This window comes from Vitis riparia, chromosome 14 (assembly GCF_004353265.1).
Source record: "Vitis riparia cultivar Riparia Gloire de Montpellier isolate 1030 chromosome 14, EGFV_Vit.rip_1.0, whole genome shotgun sequence".
In the NCBI taxonomy this organism is placed as follows: domain Eukaryota; kingdom Viridiplantae; phylum Streptophyta; class Magnoliopsida; order Vitales; family Vitaceae; genus Vitis; species Vitis riparia.
The window spans coordinates 4,638,083-4,662,950 of record NC_048444.1 but is presented as its reverse complement, the minus strand read 5'-3'; the positions used below and the strand labels follow the sequence as shown (position 1 = coordinate 4,662,950).

Genomic DNA, 24,868 nt, shown 5'->3' with positions numbered 1-24,868 from the left:
ATAATTACTCATGTCGAATCAATTGACTAGATATTATTTATCGTAAGCCCAAATTTAATTCGCGTGGAAAACTAAGAAGAACTCGAAAGTGATAATCTTTAAAAATGATTATTAAATAATAATAAATAATAATGGTCTATGCAACTTTATGAACTTAACAAACCGGATAAAATTCAATTGGGTGGAAGTAAAAGCAGAAAGAGGAGGCACGGGCGGAGAAACACGTGCATGACGTCATGTCATACAACATCAACTTTGATCCAACGGTTCGAAATATCTTTTGCCGACAGCACTTAATTTAATCACCTGCTTAAAAAGCACAGTATGACACAAGAACCCTCATCATCTCCCACCATCCAAACCAACCGCATCAATAGCTCGTGTTCCAACTTCTCTTTAAATCATATCACATTCACTTATAAATAAAACTTCCTCAATTTTATAATAATGCCCTAATCATTTTTATATCTAAAGCATTATGATAAGTTTCAAATTATTTTGTAAAGTTTTAAAAGCATATGTAATGGAAAAATAGAAAATTTCATATACTTATAGTTATTTCTAAATAATTATAAAATTAAAAATAATTTTTTTTGCCTGATTTTAAAGAATTCTCTCGTGACATGTGAGCTGTGACTGTGAGCCCGTGAGTATATAGTAGCTCCCACGCAGCCTACAAGCGCGTGGTATCATAAATAATTTACCAGCAGTTGGAAAGTTTCGAACGAGAGTGGTAGTGATGTAATTGTGTGATCTTGTAGGAGCATTTTCGTCACAGTCTCTTCTATAAATACCAAAATATCGCCCTCCCCCGGACCCCCACTCTGTCGAGTCTTCAAGCTTTCACAGGCGAAGAAGATAAAGGTGAGTTCTTTCGCTCTTTGTATTTTCGATCCCGAAATCTAGGGTTCTTTCTTGAATAATAGCCATACAGATCCGTTAGATCAACCCTAAATTTTCGCATTCAAGACTAATAATCAAGGTTTCCTTTGCGTATTGCATTAGGTCAGTGAAGTTTTTACCTTTCAGTTATCATATTATGCAATAGTGCATGTTTTTAAGGTGTTCGATTTCAGTGTCTTTCTTTTCTCTCTTTCGTTGATGATTCGAGGAAATGTGCTCACATTGGAGTCAGATACGGGGGAAATTGGAGGAATTATTTTGTGGTCTGGTTTTTTGGGGATTTTTGTTTGCTAAGAAATTGGTGGAAACAGAAGAATTTGAAAATTTTGAATCTGGGTTTTTATGTGATCCTTTTTTCCATTGCCTTTGCCTTCCCTTTTTTTTTTTTTTTCACTGGTGTTGGATCGAGGCAGTCCAATTAAATCGAAGTTCGTTTCATCTTTGCTTGGATTAGCACTGAAGTGAAATATTTTAGTTAGAAATTGAAAGATAAGCTGTTTGTTTCTTCTGCAGAATTATAGGGAGGAAGCAAAATGCTTTGAAACAGATTCTTTATCTGCTTTCCTTCACTTATCTTCTTTCAAAAATGAAGTTTTTATTAATATGATATCAGTTCTTGGTTTCTCGGCCTCAAAGTTGTTTCTCTCTTTTAGTTGAATGGATATCTTGTATAAATCCGTTTCTTCTTTGGGTTTGATGTTTGAATGTTATTGAATTGTTCAGAATGAACATTTTGGAGAAGTAATAGAGCATATGATATCATCAGATGCCTATTTGTGGTACTTAGTTTTGCATCACTATGTTTGATTGAATAATGAGATCCATCTCTTGAAGGCATTCATATGCATTTGACTGGTGTAATGATGATGATGGAGGCAGTGATTTTGTTTGTTTACTACATACACATATACACTTTATTGGCATCGCTTTAAGATACTGCTTAGTTTGATGAGCTAATGGTCTCGTTCGTGTCTATACTCATTCAGTTCTCCTTTTGCAATTAAATTTTTTACAGGATCTGTTGTTGGTCTGTGATTTCATTAGGCTTTGCAAGATGGAGAGCATGAATAGCTTTTGGCAATTGGGTGATGAACTCAGAGGACAATCAAAGGTCTCTGAGGATCACAAGTGGCTGATGGTTGCTTCTAAATTGGCTGAGCAGACAAGGTCAAAGGGGGAACGGTTCAATAACCTTGATCTATCCAAAGGTCCATCTGAAATAAGGCCAAGGGATAGAAATGTGTTTCAGGAAGATAATAAATTTGAAAACCTTAACTTCAACATGTTGAACTTGGAGCCCAAAGTGACTGACAACATGGGCAAAAGTAATTTCAGGAATGGTCTTTACAACATGAATGCAGCATACCCGAAAAGTAATGCCAATGTTATGGGAAATGTGAATGTTAACAAGCATAATGGCAATCACAACAACAAAGAGCTAAGCAGCAATAGCAATAACAGTAATACCAATAATGAGAACACCGGTGGCAACAGTGCAATGGACAAAAGGTTCAAGACCTTGCCTGCTTCAGAGACACTCCCTCGAAATGAGGTTCTTGGAGGGTACATCTTTGTGTGTAACAATGATACCATGCAGGAAGATTTGAAGCGACAACTATTTGGTAATAGTGATTTTCTTGCTTTATATTCTCCTCATTTAACTTATGTACTTTGCTGGGAACAGTTCAGGCATTTTACACTCATTAACTCATATAATATGTGGGAAGCAGTTTGCCCTTCAAAAATATTTTTGCATTATTTTCAATGAATATTCTGAGAACAAGAAGATCTTGAGACCATGCACTTCTGCCAGAACATCAAGTAACAGTAGTTAGTTTGAATGCATCTTTATCACACATCTGTTTCTGATATCAAATTATATGGATAATGTGATGTATTTATTTTCCTTCAATAAATCCTTTTGTGTTGATTATTGTGCTCATTTGTTAGGTCTACCTCCAAGATATAGAGACTCTGTTCGGGCTATAACACCAGGCTTACCTTTGTTTCTCTATAACTACACTACTCACCAATTGCATGGTATTTTTGAGGTTTGTACTTCCATACACTTTACTACTACAATTCTTATTGGTTTATTCTGCAGTGTTTGAAGCTTTAGTATCAGGGAACTTTTTTATTTTTTTTTGATAGATAAGCTTTTGTATCAGGAAACTTGAAAATGGTTATTTCCTCTTTCTTTTGTTTGATAACCTTGCTAATGGAAGCCCTGATTTTGGTGAACCAGGTCCAGGATCTGGTAACTTGAAAATTCTTTTTCTCCTCACGCATCTATGTGAATTTGGGGCAAAAGATTTATCATTTTAAAATTTCTTTCTTGGTTTACAAGTTTGGGAAGATATGGGCTCCCTTCCCATTTGACTGATTGAATCTTCTGGAAGATGGGCCCTGATTTTGTTGAACCAGGATCCAGTTACTTGAAAATTCCTTTTTTCCTCACGCATCTATGTGAATTTGGGGCAAAAGATTTATCATTTTAAAATTTCTTTCTTGGTTTACAAGTTTGGGAAGATGGGCTTCCTTCCCATTTGACTGATTGAATCTTCTGGAAGAGATTTTTTTCTTTTTAGCTGTTTTAAAACTGAGCTTATGTCAGTAGATCTAGGATGTGAATGGGCATGAGGACTTGTTGAAATTGATAGAGTGTTTTGTCATTAATAAAATCTTAAGGTTTTATACATTTATGGTTAGTTTTGCGCATGAAAGATATTATTATTATTTTGAATTCTTAATAGTTCTATAATTTGTTTCTTTTACAGGCAGCTAGTTTTGGGGGCTCTAACATTGATCCAACCGCATGGGAAGACAAAAAATGCAAAGGCGAATCGAGGTTTCCTGCTCAGGTAAAATATCATTGATGAACTGAAACACTTAAATAATCATTCTCAAGACTCCCTTACTGAGTCGTAGTATTTCATTTCTCCCAATAAATAGGTAAGGATCCGTGTTAGGAACCTATGCAAGGCATTGGAGGAAGATGCTTTTAGGCCTGTCCTGCATCACTATGATGGACCTAAGTTCCGCCTTGAGCTTTCAGTTCCAGAGGTAAATAAGTGTCCCAATAAGATTTGGTGTACAAATTTTTGGGGTTGTGCCTTTTCTTTTTCTTTGCTTATAGTTGAATATATATATATACATTAAGCCTAGTGTTTTTATTGTTTGTATTTATTTTGAAACTGAGTTTTGTTGGTGATTCTGCTCCAGAGACCCTGGACTTGTTAGACCTATGTGAACAAGCAGGCCGCCAATAGAATGGCTCTCCAGTATAAACAAATGTTGGATGTAATATGCAAATGTAGTAGGTTCTGTGGTGTGTGTGTCAGCTGTGTGCTTCTCACAGATTTTCCGTAGAGCGTAAGCTTGGAAGGCAAGTCCAGACTGAGTGTGATACTGGATTTGCCTCGAGGAAAATAGGAAAAAGTTGTGTGAGCTAGCTGAATAAGCATGTTAATGTATTATGAAGATATTTCCTAAGTTGCTACATGTTGTAGTCTTTTCAAAAAATACCTTGAATATGGAAAAGAGAACAACAGCTACATGTAATGTTAAAAGAGTCCTGAAAATTTGTGGGGCTTGATGTGTTCCTATTGTGCATTAGACTTGAGTAATCAGCCAGTGTCATTGTGTGTTGTTTTGATCTACGGCTGTAATCCCCTTGTTTTAGTCTGAACTTGATCGCTGGTTTGGAAGTGAAATGCTTATTCCTTCCTTATTCCTCTCCATCTAAAAAAAAAAACCTGAACAGGTTACTATGTTGACGTATCATTTTCCTTTTATCACCTAGTAACTCAGAAAGCCCTAACCAATCAACCTATTTGAAAGTATTAACTATTTTGGAACTAATGCCATATTTTTTTAATGCCCTCCACAAAAAGCACAATCGAAATCTGTTCTACCCCTAAACTTCAAAAAATAGAACTTCAGAACATCAAGCATGTTATCCATCTGTTCCAGAATTAATTTAATCACTTTCCACCAATTTTTTATGCTCCCCCGAAGTATCGAATCATGATTTAATAACTATAATAAAAATAAGAAAGAAAGACTATTTGGGTCTGAAATTGGGTTCTACCACTGGTATTCTGCTCTGACTCAGGGTTTGGCATAAATCTAGCAGCTTAAAATAAGATAAAGTGAAAGGGAGTAAGGATCCAACAGGTTGGTAAATTGAATGGAATGCTGAATTAAAACAGGCACAAAGCAACTGGTTTCCCAAACCCCTAGAATAGCTGCAACGGAACTTCAAAACACGCTCAAGCTTCTGGGATGCAACATTTCAATTCGTTGGTTGTCATCACGACCATATCTGAAGTTTGATTCATCCTTGAGGCAAGTTTTGCACTACTTTTCCACAGATTTCTTTAAACAATAGGTTTACAACTTTTCCTACAACTTCCCTTCTGCCATAGCATGAAGGTGTCTCAAACAGCAGCTGAAACAAGAAAAGTTCGGATTCTCTGCAACAGCTCTGCCTTCACTGAATCAGGAATAGAAGCTGCAGGGGCAAAATGTAGATAAGTTTAACTTGCAAGAAAAAAGAACTAAAAGGCAGGCGGAAAGAAAAGATATAATTAAATGAGGAGTTTAAGCACAAAGCAAAGAGCAAAGAACAAATTGCAATCATTTGCAACCCTGATCAATTTCAAGCTGCAACCAGAAGTTGACCAACTGAACCACATGACAAAAATGGCCAGATGCCACCCAAAACCAAATCCAGCAAATTTAATGCTTTTTTGCTGTTTATACTTTCATTTCCTTTATCATTAAGGGAAAGACTTAGATAGTGTATTAATTCTTCCTCTTGTGCCACACCATATTAGTCTCATTTACAAGGCTATCAATGAAGTGTGCATGCAAAACGACTGCTGCATGGACCCAATTATTTCAATAAGCAAATACTCTATAAAAAAGCAGCAGATAGGGGGGAAACCCTGCACATCAAGACTACGTAGACCTCACCAGAGAAGATAAGAGAGGAAAAGAACAACTAGGAAAACATACCCAGGAATACTAAGGCAAGTTTGAGACTGAATTGGATTATGAAAGAATTAAAAGCTTCAAGATTGACTTTTGACTACCTCAGAGGTCAAAGGTTCAACACAGCGTTTTTTCTTGATACAGAATCTTCACATACTGTAACAAAGGAACATGTCACTCAACCATTAAGTATTCTTTGGATTTAGCTACTCATTTTAATATATATATATATATGTATATACACACATATATATAAGAGCTCAATTATCTTCCCTTCACATATGCTGCATACTAAATGCAAAAAGGGGGTTATGATAAACCTTAAAAGGGGGGGGGGGGGGGGGGCGCTTGGGTTCAATGCAGAGAAAATGAGTGCATTTCCATAACTACATCAGGAGTAACAATGAGAGGAACAGATAGATGGCACATAGTATCCTTTCCTGTGACTAAACCAAATATCAATCTGTGAAGTTTAATAAATAGGAACATAACTCAGAGATTGGTGAAAGTAGGAAGGGCCTCATGCAGTCACTTATGACTAGGTAAGAATCCTTATACATCAAAGGGAAGACAAAATATACCCAAGAATGCAAGAACAAGGTGCTTGCTAAAACAAAACATAACAATCAATATTTAAACAAAAAAGAAAAAAAATAGTTATCACATGAACAATATAGGAATGGGAAGAAAGAGTTCTTACCCCTGCCCTTTGGCATAATCACATGTACAAGGTCATCCACAGTAACATTATTCCTCCCTTTCTTCTTCACAAATGCCCTAGCATTGCCAACGCAAGTTAACACACATTTAAATAACATCATATTATCTGTAAAAAAAAATAAAAATCAAATGCCCTAATCTTATATATGAGCCTTCTATGCATTCATAACCAGTATATTCTCTCCTTAACCGGTGCTATGATCTTTCTGTAACTAAAATTTCAACCTTTTCCATACACTAGCCTTTTCTCCATCTTATGCAATTTCTTGATGACATCAATCAACAACACCTTTCTATTCCCAAAACAATCAAACTGAGTTTCTAAGAACCTTACCATAACAGATATTTTGACTAAGACTAATGTAATGTGTTCTCTACAGACCTGCATGGTTAAACTATTCATGCATAGACATCTCCCTCTTGCAACAGGAGGAAGAAAAAAAAATTCTATTTAGTCCGAAAATCTCAGTTATCCATTGTAATTTGGACCTGTTCCAATAAATAAACAGGAACATTACAGCTAAAATTTTATTGTAAGTCTCTATCCAACTTTTCAGAGAAGATTACAAATCACTTCAAAAGAGATCAGTTTGAGATAAAGTGATAACTAAAGGCTCAAACTTTTGGTTCTATCATTGAACGAAACACATCAAAATATCTTCATCTTTAACAGTCATTAAACATGTAAAGCTCCTTTTATTCCTGGTATCCTTTAGGAACTGGATGGCTAGTGAGTGAGGAGCATCAGGTATCACAACTGGCTTATAACCATCTGGGCCAGTAATCCTAACCCAGCATATGTGTTTTACTAAGTGATAAGTTCAGTCTTGGCACCACAAAATTGATAAAACAATCTAACTAATATGCAGCACATAACTTAAATGATTGCTTTAGTTTAATACAGAAAGAACATATCCCTTTCTATCTCATAATCTATATCTGCTTTATAAGATAGTCCCAGTTTCAGACAAAAGGAAGGTCAACAAAGAATGGTTGATTCTTTTACAGTGGGTACCATATGAACCAACCAAAATAAGAGGTTGATAAGAACCGAACCCCATTGATCCAACTGGGCAAGATCATGACCATGATGATACACTAGCAATTAAGCCAACACCTAAAAGCTATACAAAGATAACATGAAGTGGGGAAAACCTGCAAAGAGCTTTCATTTCATCCTTCCACCCACACTCTATCAGCCTTTCCCTCAAAAGCTCCATCAATCTTTCTTTTTCACCACTCTCGATCAACTGCAAAGAATATCAGATAATCAATAGATGAAACACTCAAAAACCATAATAATTAAAATAAAAATAAAAATCAACACTAATAAAAAATAATACTCCGTCTCAAAACCCAAATCAGACGGAGCATTTATAACACGAGAAAGCGAACATCAATGAGTTTGATTAGAGAAATATTGAAACAGAAAAAAAAGAGAAACAAAAAGTAGTAGTTTGATTGCTAATTAATCAACAATAACACTAATGCTTTAAGATTTAGGAGCAATTGAGTAAAAAAGAAAAAAAAAAATCAAAGAAAGGTACTTTGATGTTGATGATTTCTAGAACCGATGGCTCTTTTTCTCGATCAAGCCTTGCATCTGGGGTCGGAGGACGATTCACCGAGGGCCTCCTTTTTTACATAACAATCAAATACACGAACCAAAAAGAAAGAAAAAAAGCATCAGCGAAAGAGAAAAAAAAAATTAAAATGATATCGAAAGAAGTGAGGAGATGACTCACATGTGATATTAAAGCTACAAGCCAAAGAGATGAAGAAATTTTGCTGTGTTCAGATCGACCCTATGGTGTCTCTTTGCTGGGAAAAAGAAAAAGGGAAATGCTTGGGGTTTTATGAGGACGGTGAGTCTGTGGGGCCAAAACCAGATTCATTACCTCAAACGACGTCGTTTACTTGGTCGGTTGCACACTGCCCTAGTTTTCCACCGTTTGCGTATCCTAATCCTCGTCCCGAGTAAACGGCCTCGTATAACTTAAGAGATACGTTAGTTTAAAATATCATCCGATGGAAGAGACCATTTGAATTTGAGCTTGGATAGGTTTAGAAGTAATTTTAAGAGAATTACAAATGTTTTTTAATATTTCAAAATATATATATTTATGTTGATAAAAATTAAGGATATCTTCAATAATGTTTTTTAAAATAGTTTTCTATTATTCAATAACAAAAATGAAATAACACATATGATAACAGGAAAATTGTTTTTTTGTATATTTTTAAGAACATAGACATAATGTTAATATTTTTTTAGTTGCTTTATTTATTTATTTAAGATTGTTTTAAAAAATAATTATTTAAATATATAAAATGATATAAAATAAAACACAAAATATAAATTTTATTTTTAAAACATATTTCAAAATATTAAAAATATTTTAGGTTTCAAAAGAGGTTTTTGTACAAAATATCATAATATAGTTTTTAAACATTGTTATCAAAAATTGTTTTTTAAAACTATTTTTAAAAACAATTACCAAATATGACCTCAATATTTCATAAATCCCAATGTTACAAGTGACTTTTTAAAAATTATTTGATAAATAATTATTTAAAAAACATTGCAAAATAAAAGCACTTTAACATAAATAACTTTCAAATGGGCTTCTAGTACAACGGTCTTTACTTCTCACATGCATTGATGAGTTACTTTATTATAATACAAGAGAGAAATGACTTGGGGAAAGTGTGTTTTCATTTATCCATACCAAGAAAATTGTAAAATAAAAATTCAAGTTTATAAAATACAAAATTCAAATTGTTATTTAAAAATAATTAATATTTTATGCATTTTTTGTGTGTCAAAAGTACTATATTTAATGGTTCAAATACTATATTTTAATGATATAGATAACATCTTTAACTATCTTAAGCATTATATTTAATTGATGAGTGCATGAAACTTAAGTTATTTTTAAAGGAATTTTATTTTATAATTATTTTTATATAAATATATGAAAACACACTTTTTCACAATTATATTGTATCTGAGTTTGTATTTTTAATTTGATTATTATTCATGTCATATTTGGATTAAACTATTTACCTGAATGTATGAGTCATGATTCGTTAACATATCATCCCCAATTTTGGGTAAGGATCCTAAAAAATGTGCGAGGGTTGTAAACCTTTGATTCTAAAATTTAAAGTAACCAAGGAGTATAAGATAAGGGAATGACCTCTCATTTGCCTCCAAATGAATAAGATGAACAAGACATGAGAGAAATCATTTTGTGAAAAGTTTCTTTGTGCACTAGTAAGAGATGCCATTTTAGGCCATATTTGGTATCGAAAATAAGGAATGTGAATGTAAATTTTGCTTTCATTCCTATTTCTTCTTAAACATGAATGAATTTCATGATTCTAAAATGTGTTGGTGTAGTTCAACATAAGTATGAATTCTTAAAATAAAAAGGCTTCAAATTGGATTGATATTACATCAAATTTAGGTTAGATCAAGATAAAATACAACAAAGGGATCGAATAAAGAGTATAGACCAGAGATTGAGTTATGGACTCATATTTAATAAAGCCATTTTTACTACCATTTGATGTGATTTACTAACTAATTATAAAGGATACTATGGTTTTTTTTTTTTTTAACTTGGGGCCTCTTGGCATTTGACATGGTCAACGATGATTGAAAACGTGGGAATCGGCCTTCTCGACTCTCTTTGAAGAAAGGACATTAGAATTTTTACTAAGTCATTTGTACAAGAAATAGATGTAATTGATCAAACACAGACAAATAACCTTACAATAGACTATTTTCAAATTATTTAAAGTTTATTTGACAATGATTCTATGAATAATTTTTATATTGCTTACAAATAACCATTTTCATAAATAAAAAATTAAGTCTTAAAAATATTAGAAATATTTTTTAAAATCAATGCCAAATAAGTTCTTAGTTAGTCAAACTTATTAAGTATGAGTTAAATTTATCTCGACTTAATAGTGTTTGGCTAAATACTTTTATTTCAAAAATAAAAATAAAAATAAAATATAATAAAATTATTTAAAAAAGATATCAAATTTTATACTATTTATATAAATATGAAAAAAAAGAAATAATTTAGAATATCTTCCTTTCCAACATTTTTTTTATTCCATTTATTTTATTTTTCCTCGTACTTTCTTGCAAATTTTTTTATACAAGAAATGGAACTACACTTAAAAGTAAAAATAAGATATTAATTCCATTTCTAATTCATTAATGTGTTTGGATTAATTTTTAAAATGAGAAAAAAAATTAAGAATTTATTGTTATTGAAATTAAAATTTATTTTTACTTAAATGTTGATTCAACCTTTTTGTATAATACTCTAATTCATTCCCATTCCTATTTGTGTATACTAAACACACCCTTATAATTTAAATGTAAAATGAATTAAAAAATGAAAAAAAAGAAGGGAAAAACTAGTTTTGAATTTCTTTTTATTATTTATCCTTTTTCTTTCGAAAATCAAGATGAATTTCATTGGACCCTTAAGCCCAATTCCCAAACCCAAATGCTCCGATTCTGGACTAGAAGAACAAACGGCCAATTTTTTCTGGACCCTTTGGGCCCAAAAGACAAGGCCCATCAGAATAGCAAAGTCAAAACGGACAACGAAATGCCGGCGAGCCATCGCCATAAGTACGGCTGTGGACACAAGCATAAGGAGTTCCGAACACACAATGGCCATGCACACAGTATGCGGATTGCGCATCACAGGAACCACTGTGACCATCAACAGATTTCAGACGCTACCGTACGCCTCCTCAACTCCCCCTCTCTCTATCTCCGCTTCAATGGCCTCTGTTCCTCTCTCTTCCACTGTCTTCTTCGGTTCAATTACTGCCAAAAAATCGAGGTTCAGTTCTTTCCCTCTCGAATTTCGACCGTTGAAGAAGACTCAAAGAGTCAGGGTTTCTGTCTGCAGAGCTGCATCGGTTGTTTTTCGCGATCTCGATGCCGATGATTTCAGACACCCTCTCGATAAGCAGGTGATTGAATTCAGTCTTAAGTATTATTTTTACGTTTTTTTTTTTTTGGTCTTTTCGTTTTCGGAAGAGCATTTTTGAATCACATCAAAAGATAGATTAGTGATTATCACAATTTATGTTGCTTTTTTCTTTTAAGTAAATTTGATTTGCAACTCTCAGTTTTTGTTTGTTCCATACAGAATACGCTGATTTTGAGGGCGATTCCAGGATTAAACGAAATCGGAAAGGCTCTATTAGGTAATAGAAATATAACGTTATCTCAATCAATTGTTGATTACATGCTAGAAGTGGTGGATTTCAAACCGTTTGTGTTTAATACAAGACTTGAGGTTCTTTGGATGTTTGTTTTATGGTATGTTTGGTTGCAAAGCAAAGGGTGGAAAATGAAATAATTAAAAGTTGGAATATTAGATTTTCCATGGTTCGAGACATCATAGAAAGCAAAAAACATCCATTTGAATTGAAAAATGTTGTTTTAGTTGTTTTCATATGAAAGCATAGTCTACTTTCTACTAATTTTTATGTAGAACAAAATTTTATTGTGGTCTTGGAATTATAGTTAATACTGATTAAGGTGAGGTTTCTTGATCTGAGTTAATCTGAACATGTTATTGCAGGAACCGTGACAGAGCAGGTCATGCTTCTCGAGAATATAGGAACATCACTTCTTGTTTCCAAAAATCAGGTTATTTGATTCTCAGTAAATATCCATTTTTTGGGATTGAATATATTTGAATCTTGAAAGTATGTCATTGTGGTTTTCCTTCTTTCTTCCTTCTTGAATATTGGATGGCCTGGTGTATTAGCCATATATTATTTTTTTTGAAGGATTCCAATTTGTAGATTGTCTGATGGAACTACCATGTAAAACTAAAAATTGAGTGTTTGAGGGTATTCTGATACCATGGATATTATTCTCACTGTAACATCTGCTTGTCTTAGGGCTGTGTTGCATGTGAAACAGTTTGTTGTGTCATAACAGTTAAATATGTAAGACAGTAATAGCTTTTTTAGTTATATTTGTTGTTCAAGTTCCTGTACACTTCTGTGGTATGGCAAATTCTGTTCTACCTCTCTCAAGCTTACTTAATTTGTTTAAATTACCATCCACTTGCACCAGCTTTCTGATCTTCATCAATTAATGCTTGAGGCTGCGGAAATACTGAATCTTGATGCTCCTGATTTATACATCCGGCAAAGTCCTGTACCAAATGCATATACTTTAGCTATCAGTGGTAAAAAGCCTTTTGTTGTTGTTCATACAAGCCTTGTGGAGCTTCTGACACGAAAGGAGTTGCAGGTATTCAATCTGTCTCTTTGTTAATACATGCCCATGATTATTACTACCTCATGTTTTAAATCTTTACTTTTTACCATGTACTGAGTCAGTGCCCAAAAAGAATATTATATCTAATTTTTCCTCTTGAACTGAACTCTCCTGATTTACATGTTTCTCAAACACATGCAGACTCAGAAAGAGAGAATATTGCTAACTTTGGTATGATAGAATGCTATTAACTCCTGTTGTTCAATTCGTAAATAGGCTGTTTTGGCTCACGAGTTGGGTCACCTGAAATGTGACCATGGTGTATGGCTTACTTTTGCAAATATTCTCACTCTTGGGGCCTATTCTTTACCTGGTAGGTGTTTTGGTGTTTTATTATGTTCAGTTGAAGTAAATCTGGGAACTATCGTACTAAACTAGAATCAGGGCATACACATTGGGCTAATTGACATAGAAATGGGGGCCTGGATCCATAATTTGGCGGAACGTTCACAAGAGATTTTCTTTTGATGGGCAATCTTTTAAAAGAGATATTATGGTTAATGTTATGGACTTCATTAGTCAATTTGTGCAATTTGAGAAATGGAACTTTTCTAGTTCCAATTGTTTAATTTCATTAACACTTTAAAAGAGATGCAACAGATGTGATGACTTCATTATAGTCCCAAAGTTGATTAATAATAATGGAAAATTTTCTTGTCATATGCATAAATAATAGGCTTGGTTAGCAGTCTGGTTCACAATACACTCTGGTGTGTCATTCATGGGGTTATTCATAGGTGACAAGTTTAGTTAACCAGTCTGGTGCTTAGATACAATAACCATTATAGTTTGAATGGCAGTCAGACACTAATTCCATTTTCCTTTTATTTTTCGTCATTTAGATTTTTGAACTGTGTCAACAGTTTTCTAGAATAGTGGGTAGTGAGTACAAATCCTGCCTGTGGTCTAATTCCCTAATACTCCCGTTTATAGAAAGTTGCTACTGAACATACGTCTTAGATATAGATTACTTAGTTAATATGCATCTTATTGTTCGCAGGGCTTGGTGGGTTGATTGCTCGGCAATTAGAAGAACAGCTATTTCGGTGGCTCCGAGCAGCAGAGCTAACTTGTGATCGTGCAGCCCTTCTTGTTGCTCAAGATCCCAAGGTATGTGTGATCAAAATCTTTAAGCTATACAAAGTTTAATTAATATCTGTTTTGCATCAGTTGGTTTGATAATCTTATTTTCTTTTGATGCTCTTACAAGAGGTGGTCATCTCTGTTCTGATGAAATTAGCAGGGGGCAGCCCATCTTTGGCTGACCAATTAAATGTAGATGCATTCTTGGAGCAGGCTCGCTCCTATGAAAAAGCTTCTTCAAGCCCAGTGGGGTGGTATATAAGGTAAGAAACTGCATGCAAAGATCAGAGAAACTTCAGATGTTAACTTTCTGATGGATGCCTAATTAATTGATACTGTTCAGAAATGCTCAAACAAGGCAGCTTTCACATCCTCTGCCTGTTCTACGTGCTCGTGAGATTGATGAATGGTCAAGAAGTAAAGACTACAGATCCCTTTTGAGCCGTGCAGCACCGATAAATTCTGTACAAAAGATTTAGCTGTGGTGTGTGGATAGAGTTCACAGTTTAAAACAGCTTGAATAGATTTTTGTTTTCATGGTTAGTTTTTCAAACTTTTCTCATCTTCTGGAGCCTTTTACCCTTGAAAACTATTTCTCATGAGGCTCATGCATCACTATTGCATAGGTCATAGATTTATTGTACTCTGAGCATGGTTGTACATGGCACATTTGAACTTTGCTTGTCAAATTGTACATAGGGTTGATGCTGAAGATTGACACGGAAAGTTGGCCATGTCTATTAGCCTTTGGGTCCATGGATTTTTCTAGCAGTGTTCATGTGATATGATAGGTTGTATACAGTTAGACAGTGGAAATTTCATAGTATGGTCAAATCAATTAACACGTCACACTCCAATATCTTATGCATGCACACCAAGTATACGGCTATTTTATAGGTTGAATATCCTTGTTGATGCTCATTCAGGTTTTCTCATTATCTCTCATGCTTTGTTGCCTTTCTGTTTCATGTATCAACCATTGCTGCAAGACAGTGAAGATTACTGGAGATGAAGAGAGCTTATATGAGAATCATGTCTTCCATAAAGTTCTGATTTATCCAACTATTGTAAATATAAATATACAATATAAGAAACCTCAGCTTATTTCTTGGTAAATCCTGGGTAAGTACAAAATATGTTCAGTCTTAAAAGACATTGTCATACCTACACAGTCCTTGTAGAATCATATTGTTGTATAAATATTGTTTGAAACAATTTCTTTATGATAATTTATATTTCTGTATTTCTTTGATGGTGCCAAAACATAAATAATTCTGTTCTAGTAAAATATCCATTCTATATGTTGAGTGTTGACCCAAGCGTCTCTATTTCTTGAATTAATGTTCTTTTCTCATGGAATACTTTTTTTTTTTTTACATATTGCCAAGCTTTTGGTATGCTTGTGCAAACCTGAGTTAGTAATGTTAAAAAATAATAAAAAATAAAATAAAATAAAATTCTACAAACGGTTTACTTGCTTAGGATCCTGATTGCATTGTGATCATTAATGCTTATAATGCAAAGGTTCTAAAGGGAGAGGTTAGATGACATATCCAGGAAGCATTGTGCTTATTTACCATGCGTCTTCCAGATGGAGCACAGCTGAGTTGAGACCCCATGTAAAGGTAAAAGCATGGAATATAGCAATTAGAAACATTATCAAATGCCGTGCCTTGTATAGAAGAATTAGAAGTAAAATTTTGACTGAGATTTTATCATTGATAATATCTCTGTATGTCACACTTAGATCTGCTCTCTTTATATTAATACTACATATATGTATTGCTATATTCTGCAAAAAGAATAAAAAATGCTTTGCCTTGTTTATTTGGTGGTGGTGTTTTATGACTGACACTGAGGATGGAATATTGAACATGTTTACTGCTTTACTTATATGGATATCTTCAGGCCCAGGACACACGTATTATGCCAACCAAAGGAAGTTGTCAGATGGCCAGCCAAATAATGTATTTGGAGTTCACCAAGATTGACATTTCTTCAGGCACAGGTAATAAACACTATGCTGATTGAAGAAAGTTCAGTGGCAGTCAAATGAATGACATTTTGGAAGCCCTTTTAAAATCTTTGATCTCCTGATCTCTGTCATTAATATCTAAACCTGTGAGTGTAATTATAAGTTATAACTAACATATTCACCTTCTAGTTCTTCCCCCTCTCTCCCCAAGAGTTCTCCTTCTCACTGAGTGTATCTTTTCTGTTCTATAGCCAATACCATTTTTCTCTCACACATTCCTTTCTACTTCATTTAGATCTTGGAAGACGCTAGGAAATAAAAAAAATTAGAAAGGAATCTCAAATTTCTGTTTAGTTTATCATGAAAATGGAAGGGAACTGCAGTATAATGGATGTTTTTAAAACTTATACATTTCATTTTTCTTTTGATGGACAAACTTATACATTTTCAAATATTCCATTCTGTAATTCTATATAAGGGGGAATAGTTTTTCTCGCCTTCCATTTTTCCTTAATTCTTTTAGCTCTCTCAATGTACACACTGCAATAGGTTTGTACTGTTAACAAGACAAATATTATTGTTTGGATTGTAGGACTTAGAAATTTTGGATAAAGTAAGACCATATAGGGACTATTTCACTCCACTTGATCGATGCCACTTGTTCTTACAGTGGCTTCTTTGCCTATAAATTTCAGCCACCCTTGCCCATGCAGTTTTGCACACTTGATACCTGAAGCAGCCATGGTTTCCCTTTCCTATGTCACCATCTTTTTCTGTCCCCTATCCTGTTTTCTAACCATCTTCCTACATCTTGCATAATCCTGACTTCATGCGCCAACAAATCACCCATATCTGACACAGTGACACTCTTTAAGGTCTTCTAGAGTAAACTGTTGACACCCAAGTCCCCCACGGTCGATTCAGCCTGACTTGCTTCCATGCCCATCACTGTTGTGGACCTGGCATTGTTTACCACCATTACCCACATTGGAAGCTAAAATTTTGCTTGAAAGTGGACATCAAGTAGTTTTGCGATTGACACAGGTGTCGAAAACACTGGCCAGCCCCAACTTATATGTTGTGCAAAAATGAAGCACCTCACCAGCTATCATCCATTATTGGAAACTGAAGGTTAAGTATGGAAGGAATTCCTTAAATACGAAATAGACCAGACATTTCAATAATTTATGGTGAGCCGGCACAAATAAGTTGTTCTGGTTATATATGATAATGTTTATGGACGTACCAAATTTTACCTTTAGCTGTGCTGTCTAATCTCGAATTTTGCTTTCTTATTAGGTATCTTGGTTTCAGTGAGGATCGTGTTGACTTTTGAAACACTGGTTGAGTATTGTTTTAATATTTGGGTATTTTAGACCTTTACCTGTGTTTGGCTGCTCAGATATTTCTAAGATTCACTCTTTTGGTTGTCTTTTCCTCACCTAAGGCCGTGTTAACCATCGTTGAATCATTTTCTTGGATGATATATCATATGCCTCTTTGGAGCTATGTAATTCTCTCCCCAGGAATGATTTAATGAAAATGATTTCCCCTCTTTTTTATCTACAGATATTGAGTGGTCCATCTATTTCACCGCCAAGGCATCCATATGTATACATGTATGCACATATGCATATATTTATATATTTATTTTGGATGAAACTAGCTATAATACAAACTTTGGTTTTTCCCTTGTTTTGTCTTGCATGGATTCAGGTTTGTGGTTTGTGTAAATATGCTTTTCTTAGTTGGGGGTGAGGATGAAAACTCAAATGGCTAGAAAAGGAAATGGAGAAGTAACACACTAACCTGATCATGGTGTTAATAATAAAAGCCCATGAGCTAAATATTTTCTACTAACTTCTCAAACAACTTATAGGCTTCTAAGTACAAAATATTTGCCCAATATCGTCACGTGGTGAGCTGTAGAATGGCTACCAAGAAAACTAGCCAGCAGACTGTAACCTTACTTGGTATTTCTGGCTTCAATCCATAAGAAGCTTGCAAAATCACATTGTCAACCACAGGACCACAAAAAACACCATCTTTTGTCTGGCTACTGGTATAGCTGAGAAAACTAATTGGAGTTACACTCGAATCTGCCTTGAATGTCATAGAGAAGTTCTTTGCTGATCCAGTCCCTTTGCTCTGGAGAGTGAAATTCTGAACTGTTGATCCAGCTTGAGCTCCTAATATGAAAGTTCCCACACACGAGTCATTAGCATCTCCAAGCGTGAAGTCCAAGTTATAAGCAGAACCCTCTGTGAGTGTGCTTGCAGTCTGTATGCCAGTTGAAATCCCTGAGATGAACTCAATTGCAGCATTGCCTTCAGGGACAAAGTAGTTTTTGGAGTCTATGTATTTAACAGTCCCTAGAACAGACCACTGTTGTATTGCAGATTGAATTGGACTTGACACCGGATCAAGTAAAATCCCCTCGGTTGAGTTGCTGAGAAAATCGGGCCCTGACTCAAATCCCCCATTAGGCAGCAGGTTACCTTAAGGCCATTTGCAAATTGCAAACAAAAATTTTAGTCACTAGGGAGTTTGGAGAAATAGGCCCTTATCTTGGCCCAAAATTACTTAAGCTAGTAGTCAGATATTTCAGAGTTGGATATCAACTTACCATTGCCTTTATCAAGAGTCGCTACACCTTTGAGAAGCAATGCGTCCACTATCGGCCAACATGTGGAATTAGGATTGGGTTCTGTAGTTTGGCTTTGAATCACAAGGTTGATGTGCTCCCCATCCCTCCAACTGCCCAAGTAGTGGCCATAGCTTTCCCACGTTTCCTTCCCATAATGCTGCTTCAAAGAGAAGACGCCTCTACTGTCTGGTGCTGAGACTAGGATGTCAGCAATGGCTGAACAGTTCTGATCACCCAGGGCAAGGGTGAAAGTCAGTATGTAGTTCATAGTGTTGGTATTAGCAATGAAAGTTTGGTTGATTTTTCCATCTTGGCCCAACTGTATGGCATGTCCATTGCCTGGCAATGCTATGGTTGGACCAGCGGTTACATATTGGACCGTGCCATCAAATGTCCATCCTGGAATCGTGTTGTTTGCTGTCAACAGTTCAAATGGGGCAGTGGAATTTTCTGGCAAGTTTGATGGGGGCGATTCAAAATCTGGATTCTGCAGATCTGCGGCTGCGGACGTTTGTTAAACAGAAATATCAGTTTTCTTTCTTTGTTTCTTGATCTTTTGCTTGATTGGAAACTGGGAAAACTTAATGGGAATTGAAAATGCTGAAGTTACCTGTAGATGCCAGAGCAATGAAGAGAATTGGGAGGAGGCATAAACCCAGTTGCATTCTGATCTCAGACGAAGGAGAGAGCGCCATAGCATTGACTCTGGAGATATTTAATAGACTCGTTTTACATGCATATGTGTGTATATAGAAAAGCTTCTTTGAAGTTTCGACTACGGATATATTTGACAAAGCCACGCGCTGGAGTAAAGAGTGGGGAGCAAGCCCATGGACTCGGTGAAGCAGATGGGTTTCACAAGCATAATATCATGCCACTCGGAGGGTGTTTGATACGATCCACTGGGGCATGTGAGTGGAAAAGAAAATGTCAGAAGTTCTCAACATGTAGCCGACAAGAAACTAAACGGAGGTAGCTATTGTATTTTACTTCTGCTTCCATGACACATAAAATAATTTGACTACCAAAATGAACATCTGAACCTGTGCATTATCGTCTAAAATGCGTGGGGAGAGGAATAGGGCCTCAGGGGATGAACTGAATTAGCCTTGTGTTGGAAAGTGGGTGTAAACCCAGTGAAATTACCATCACCCAATTACAGTAGGCCTCCAAAAGTTTGAAGAGGCCAGTAAGTTAAGATAAGACAAGCAAGCAGCAATTTAAAAGGCATACAGACATGGTAGGAATTTGAATAGCATGCTACAGCTCTGCTTTTTAGACCTGCGTTATGTTCATATTCCAACTAAAGCTATTGTTTCGTTACTGACTACCCTAAATTTTTGTGTTAATTCAAAGGACGAGAAGGAGATGAAGTGCATATTCTGAATTAGTTAAGAATAGTTGCTAAGGACATGTTTGAGAACTTTTACAAAGATACTTCTTAAAAAATAGTTTTTAAAAATAATTTTTAGAATTAGTCTTTTTGGAAAAATCAAATATTCTCCCCTTGTTTTTTTTTTTTTAAATATTTTTTATTTTATTTTCAATCATTTTTCATATTTATACAATTAAAAAGTCCTATAAAAACAATTAAAATATATTATCATAAAACATCTTATTTTCTCAAAAACTTGTTTTAAGAATAATTTATAACCAAATATGTTTACGTGCTTTTATATATATATATATATATATCCTAAAAACCAAAGAATAATTACCGAACACACCCTAAATTTTTTCGGTGGCTCTACCTTGTCAGCTCCACTTTCTCCAAACCGACCCAGTGCATCGTTTATGTCCTCGTTTCTCTACGTGCCTAACAATAATTAGGTGCCATGAACTACTTGAAGCTATATTATTCATATGAGAGAAGAAACCACACTCTCCCTAGACAATGGGGCTGTATTTCATTAGAACTTGTAGCAGGATTGCAGTTTAGCACATCGGCCATGTCTTCTTTTGTTGAAATCATCATTGCGGTTCACAATGCTGCGAACATGACATTTTTTAAGCTTCAAAATGTTCTTGCATACCAATATAATCAACTAATGAAATAATACACGTGTTTGAAATTTCCCAATGTATGAAATGAATATTGTTGGTATAACGAGCCCAACAGTACCTTGTCTCACTGGTAGGTGACCACGAGCTCCGCATAATAGCTTCAAGTTGAACTCCTGCATACAAAGGGTAGAAGGGTTAAACCCAGCTACACTCGTCTGACAATCAAGTTAGTAAGGTAAGGAGATGAAGGAATGATGCCACAAACAAAAGAAGGGATTGACATTAGGCTTGAAGATGGTCTGCTTTTGTGTAGGAAGGTGAACAATTGTCTTTCTCCAAAACGCTCAGCAATGAAGGTTTCTTGGAGGTGAGATCCACTCTTCCCCGGACCAGGCTGTTATATCCAGATCCGTCCATAAGGGTCCTGGTACCATCAGATATGCGATGCAGCTGAATAAAGCTCAAATTGGCCTCTGTTAACTTTCCAGCAGTGTTCACCATAATGATGAATAAATAATAATTTTATTAACTGCCAAAAGTGTTTACCATATGATAATAATCACAATAACAACTTGCCAGCAGAAGCAAATGTACATAGACCATGTCCTCTTCGTTGGTATAAAATCACATGCTCAATTTTTATGGATTGCAATCCAGTTTTCAGAAAATTAATAATGTTGTTCGAGGAATGAATGAAAAAAAAATTAAAAATACCTCCAGCTCTGCCTTTTCCTTCTTAGCGGGATGAAAGAGGTTTGCCATTTGATAGCATGAAAACTGCAGTTCAGATCCTCAAATTCATCTGGGCCCTTCCTCTATAACAATCTTATGTCACCAAAATTTCAACCATTCTGCTGCTCCATGTTTGAACAATGTGCGGCACTTGCAATTCAAATTCCATTAAGTTATTGTGACTGATAATTCTGAAGAAGCCATCCAAATTTGAATTTTTCCAAACAAAGAAGAGTTCCCACCAAATTTCCTTTCTTACCAAGAAGAACTCAATAAAAAACTTGGAATAGGCGAAATAGGAACTGCAAAATTATGATATTTTTCTAGGGTTAATCAGAACCCAGGCCATGTCTCAAGTCACCACCATGATGCGTGCTTAAATCTGCTTTGTCTTGGCATCCAATGAAATGGGTCTTATGTGACTTGATGTGTATACAAGCTTAATTATCACTATCAACAAGGCTCCATCCAGGCGTTTTCTTCAGATTTCCTGATTTCATCACCTTCCTCAGCCTCAAAACATCCTCCCACCTCCCTGCCTCTGCATACATGTTGGACAACACAACATAAACCCCATGATTGTGAGGTTCCAAAACGAGAATTTCTTTCACCACTCTTTCGGCAATCTCAATATTTCCATGGTTCTTACAAGATCCCAACAGAGCTCCCAAAATCACCACATCAGCTTTCCAAGCCATTCCTTTGATCAGCTCCTCCGCCTCTAGTAACTCCCCACCACGCCCAAGTAGATCAACCATGCATCCGTAATGTTCTATCTTGGGCTCAATTCCGTATACCCTTTTCATCAAATGGAATATCTTCCGACCAACGCTAAGCAAGCCAGCATGGCAACAAGCAGATAAAACCCCAACAAACGTGATATCGTTTGGAACGATCTGCTCCTTCTCTAGCTTCCAAAAGAGGTCAAGTGCTTCTTTGGCATGCCCATGAACAGCCAACCCGCATATCATGGCATTCCATGTGGCAGTATTTCTTTCAGATATACTATCAAACAGCTTTTGAGCCATCAAAATTGCTCCATTCTTCGCATACATGTGCACCAATGCCGTGCCAAGAATCACTCCCACTTCAATCCCTTTCTCTTCCATAAAAACATGAATCCTCTCCCCTAAATCCAAACACCCGGATTGAGCACATGCCGACAACACAGAAGCCAGCGTTGCACCATTCGGTTCTAACCCTTCCACAATCATTTGATCGAAAAGTTCCAAGGCCTCATTTGAGCAATAATTCTGAGCATACCCACTTATCATCGTCGTCCAAATACTCAAACTTCTCTCCGAAACCTCATCAAACACTCTGCGGGCATTCCTCACATCGCAAGAAACAGAGTAGGCCCTGACCAACCCGTTAACAACATGCAAATTCAAGTCTAACCCAAATTTCAATACATGGGTATGAACTTGAATACAAGATTGAAGAGATTGAAAGTTGGAACAAGCCTTGAGAAGAAAAGGGAATGTGTGCTTACCTGGTATGACATCAAGTCTTCTCATATCAACATAAAGAAGTAAAGCTTCAGATGGGTTAAGGCTACTAGCATGAGCTCTAATGAGGGTGTTCCACATAAAGGAGTTGGGCTCTTGGGTGATGTTGAAAAGCCTCAAAGCGTAACTGAGATCGCCGGACTCCGAGAGAGCACAGAAGGAAAGTAATCGACTGGCGGCGTAGTTGTCGTGGATGCGAGCCGAGATTATCATTTGGGCGTGGATTTGCTTGAGTTGATGCATAGAGGTACATTTGTCTGCGAGAAGAGAGAATCGCGGTGGCGGAGGCGGCGGTGGATGAAGAACAGATGTGAGGATAGATAGTTTTGTGAAGGAGGGTGGTTTTGGCGGGCGCATTTGAGGTCGGTTCGAATTAGTTGTGCCATGACCCTGAAGTATGGCCGTTGGACGGTAGGATGAACAGATGCGGTTTTTCGTTGGAGAGCTCATTAAAATATACAGTAGAGACACTTTCAAAATAAATGTTAAAAAAAATAAAAATAAAAGTCAACATTTTTAAATAATAACATATCTTTATCCTATAAAAACCCAGACGTTAGTTTTATCGTAACTTTTCTTCCTGTTTTATCCTTCTTCTTTTTTTTTTTTCTGGATATTTATCATATTTACATAGAACGATATTGTTGTAATTACACCCAACTCCAAGCCCCTTTCCCCACAATAAGAATAGACACCTCGCGTAGTGCCCACATCATTTGCACCTCTTCTGCTTAGTCTTCCTAGTTACTTCGCCTGAGAAGGCTTTTTGAGGGCTCTAAAGTCTTCTTCATCTTTACATGTTTTTTCTTTTTCTTTAATAGCTAGGCCATCTCTGTTTCTAGAAACATCTAGATCTTCTTCTGATCTTGCCAAGAACAATCTCAAGTCTTTCCTTTCAGTTACTTTTAGAAGCTTTTGTTCTCACCTTTTGATTTTGGAGGACGATTTTCAAGGATTATTTGTCATTAATTACCGATTTGTATTGTTTGTGAATTTTTCTGATTTGTATTATTTGAGGTTTGTTTGGTTGTTGAGAATCCGAACAAAAAGGAAAGAAAAATTTGACAGAAAAAAAAAATCTGGATTAAGTGGTTGAGTGAAGGATGAAGAATTGGATTTGGTCCTTTTTTTAGTTTATCTTTTCCTTTTTTTTTGCATTTTCCACAAAAATGACAAATGAAGTAATTTTGCATTTAAATTTACTTCTTATAAGAAATATCAAAATGACCTTTTTAAAATAATTTTAACCATATTATTTCTCAAAGCATACATGCATAAACAAGGAAATATAAATGGATACGAAAAAAATAACTTTCTCATAGCGTTAGGGATCCTATTGCAAGTTAGTAAGCCCAAAACTTATAATTTCAAAAATCCTAATTTATCAAAAAGGTCCATGCTACCCAAATTAGTAATAAAGAAGCCTAAAAAAAAAAAATCTTAAAATTGCTAAAAATGGTCCTTTGCTGCCAGCAATGTTGGAAACGGTACTTAAACACTCTTAGACCTCTAAATCTTATACTCCTTATGGAGTCTACAACTCATCTAAGCTACAGAAAAAAATAAAATAAATAAATAATCACTTCCATATATTCAAACATATTAGCTTGGGTCACTTAATCCAACCTTTATAGCCCTAATTAATTAATTAGTTTTATGGGACTCCAATTAATTAATTAGCTTAATCCTAAAATATCATTTATAAATTCTTATGTAATGTTGTGTTTTTATCAAAATGTCCTTATGCAATGAATATAAAAACCAAATATCCTTTAATAAATGTGTCACTAAGGAATGAGTATTAGTAAGGGCTACTAGTCTCATAAAAAAATATTGACTCTCTCAAAATTCAATTTTGAATTTGACTTAATATCCCACTACAAGGAGTTAACTGTACTTTAATATCATATGATATTAAAACGAGATACTAACTTTTGGTCTACGACTTACTATCTATTATATGC

General features: G+C 35.3%; 5 protein-coding genes across 10 annotated transcripts; 2 read left to right on the top strand and 3 right to left on the bottom strand.

The window, feature by feature from the left end:
- Positions 1-792: 792 nt before the first annotated feature.
- LOC117930176 (B2 protein) lies at positions 793-4,611 on the top strand. Of its 3 annotated transcripts, none has more exons than XM_034850666.1 (6): positions 793-864; positions 1,919-2,525; positions 2,854-2,954; positions 3,681-3,764; positions 3,856-3,966; positions 4,128-4,611. In XM_034850666.1, the coding sequence occupies exons 2-6, from the start codon at positions 1,958-1,960 to the stop codon at positions 4,170-4,172; spliced, it is 909 nt and encodes a 302-aa protein (XP_034706557.1). In that variant the 5' UTR covers positions 793-864; positions 1,919-1,957; the 3' UTR covers positions 4,173-4,611. The 3 variants fall into 3 exon arrangements, with proteins under 3 accessions (XP_034706557.1, XP_034706559.1, XP_034706558.1); XM_034850668.1 differs by having other exon boundaries at positions 806-864; positions 1,948-2,525; XM_034850667.1 differs by lacking the exon at positions 793-864 and adding an exon at positions 983-1,005.
- A 296-nt stretch (positions 4,612-4,907) lies between these two features.
- On the bottom strand, positions 4,908-8,472 carry LOC117930177 (transcription and mRNA export factor ENY2). Of its 2 annotated transcripts, XM_034850671.1 has the most exons (6): positions 8,364-8,472; positions 8,166-8,253; positions 7,774-7,868; positions 6,599-6,675; positions 6,000-6,054; positions 5,374-5,416 (listed from the first exon to the last, which is right to left on the bottom strand). In XM_034850671.1, coding segments are annotated over exons 1-5 (309 nt in total). In that variant the 5' UTR covers positions 8,366-8,472; the 3' UTR covers positions 5,374-5,416; positions 6,000-6,007. The 2 variants fall into 2 exon arrangements, with proteins under 2 accessions (XP_034706560.1, XP_034706562.1); XM_034850669.1 differs by lacking the exon at positions 6,000-6,054 and having other exon boundaries at positions 4,908-5,416; positions 8,364-8,471.
- A 2,825-nt stretch (positions 8,473-11,297) lies between these two features.
- Positions 11,298-17,579, top strand: LOC117930657 (protease HtpX homolog). Of its 3 annotated transcripts, XM_034851289.1 has the most exons (10): positions 11,298-11,628; positions 11,808-11,865; positions 12,246-12,313; positions 12,749-12,928; positions 13,172-13,268; positions 13,956-14,065; positions 14,168-14,301; positions 14,382-14,577; positions 15,032-15,160; positions 15,947-17,579. In XM_034851289.1, exons 1-8 carry the CDS (start codon positions 11,320-11,322, stop codon positions 14,515-14,517), a joined length of 1,092 nt encoding a protein of 363 aa, XP_034707180.1. In that variant the 5' UTR covers positions 11,298-11,319; the 3' UTR covers positions 14,518-14,577; positions 15,032-15,160; positions 15,947-17,579. The 3 variants fall into 3 exon arrangements, with proteins under 3 accessions (XP_034707180.1, XP_034707181.1, XP_034707178.1); XM_034851290.1 differs by lacking the exon at positions 15,032-15,160; XM_034851287.1 differs by lacking the exon at positions 15,947-17,579 and having other exon boundaries at positions 15,032-15,339.
- Positions 17,580-17,599: 20 nt separating this feature from the next.
- LOC117930656 lies at positions 17,600-20,055 on the bottom strand. Its single transcript, XM_034851286.1, has 3 exons — positions 19,271-20,055; positions 18,640-19,161; positions 17,600-18,511 (listed from the first exon to the last, which is right to left on the bottom strand). The coding sequence occupies exons 1-3, from the start codon at positions 19,353-19,355 to the stop codon at positions 17,925-17,927; spliced, it is 1,194 nt and encodes a 397-aa protein (XP_034707177.1). The 5' UTR covers positions 19,356-20,055; the 3' UTR covers positions 17,600-17,924.
- A 608-nt stretch (positions 20,056-20,663) lies between these two features.
- LOC117930655 (pentatricopeptide repeat-containing protein At5g56310-like) lies at positions 20,664-23,313 on the bottom strand. The gene is made up of 4 exons (XM_034851285.1): positions 22,889-23,313; positions 21,379-22,789; positions 20,946-21,114; positions 20,664-20,837 (listed from the first exon to the last, which is right to left on the bottom strand). Exons 1-2 carry the CDS (start codon positions 23,259-23,261, stop codon positions 21,837-21,839), a joined length of 1,326 nt encoding a protein of 441 aa, XP_034707176.1. The 5' UTR covers positions 23,262-23,313; the 3' UTR covers positions 20,664-20,837; positions 20,946-21,114; positions 21,379-21,836.
- Between the last annotated feature and the right edge of the window lie 1,555 nt (positions 23,314-24,868).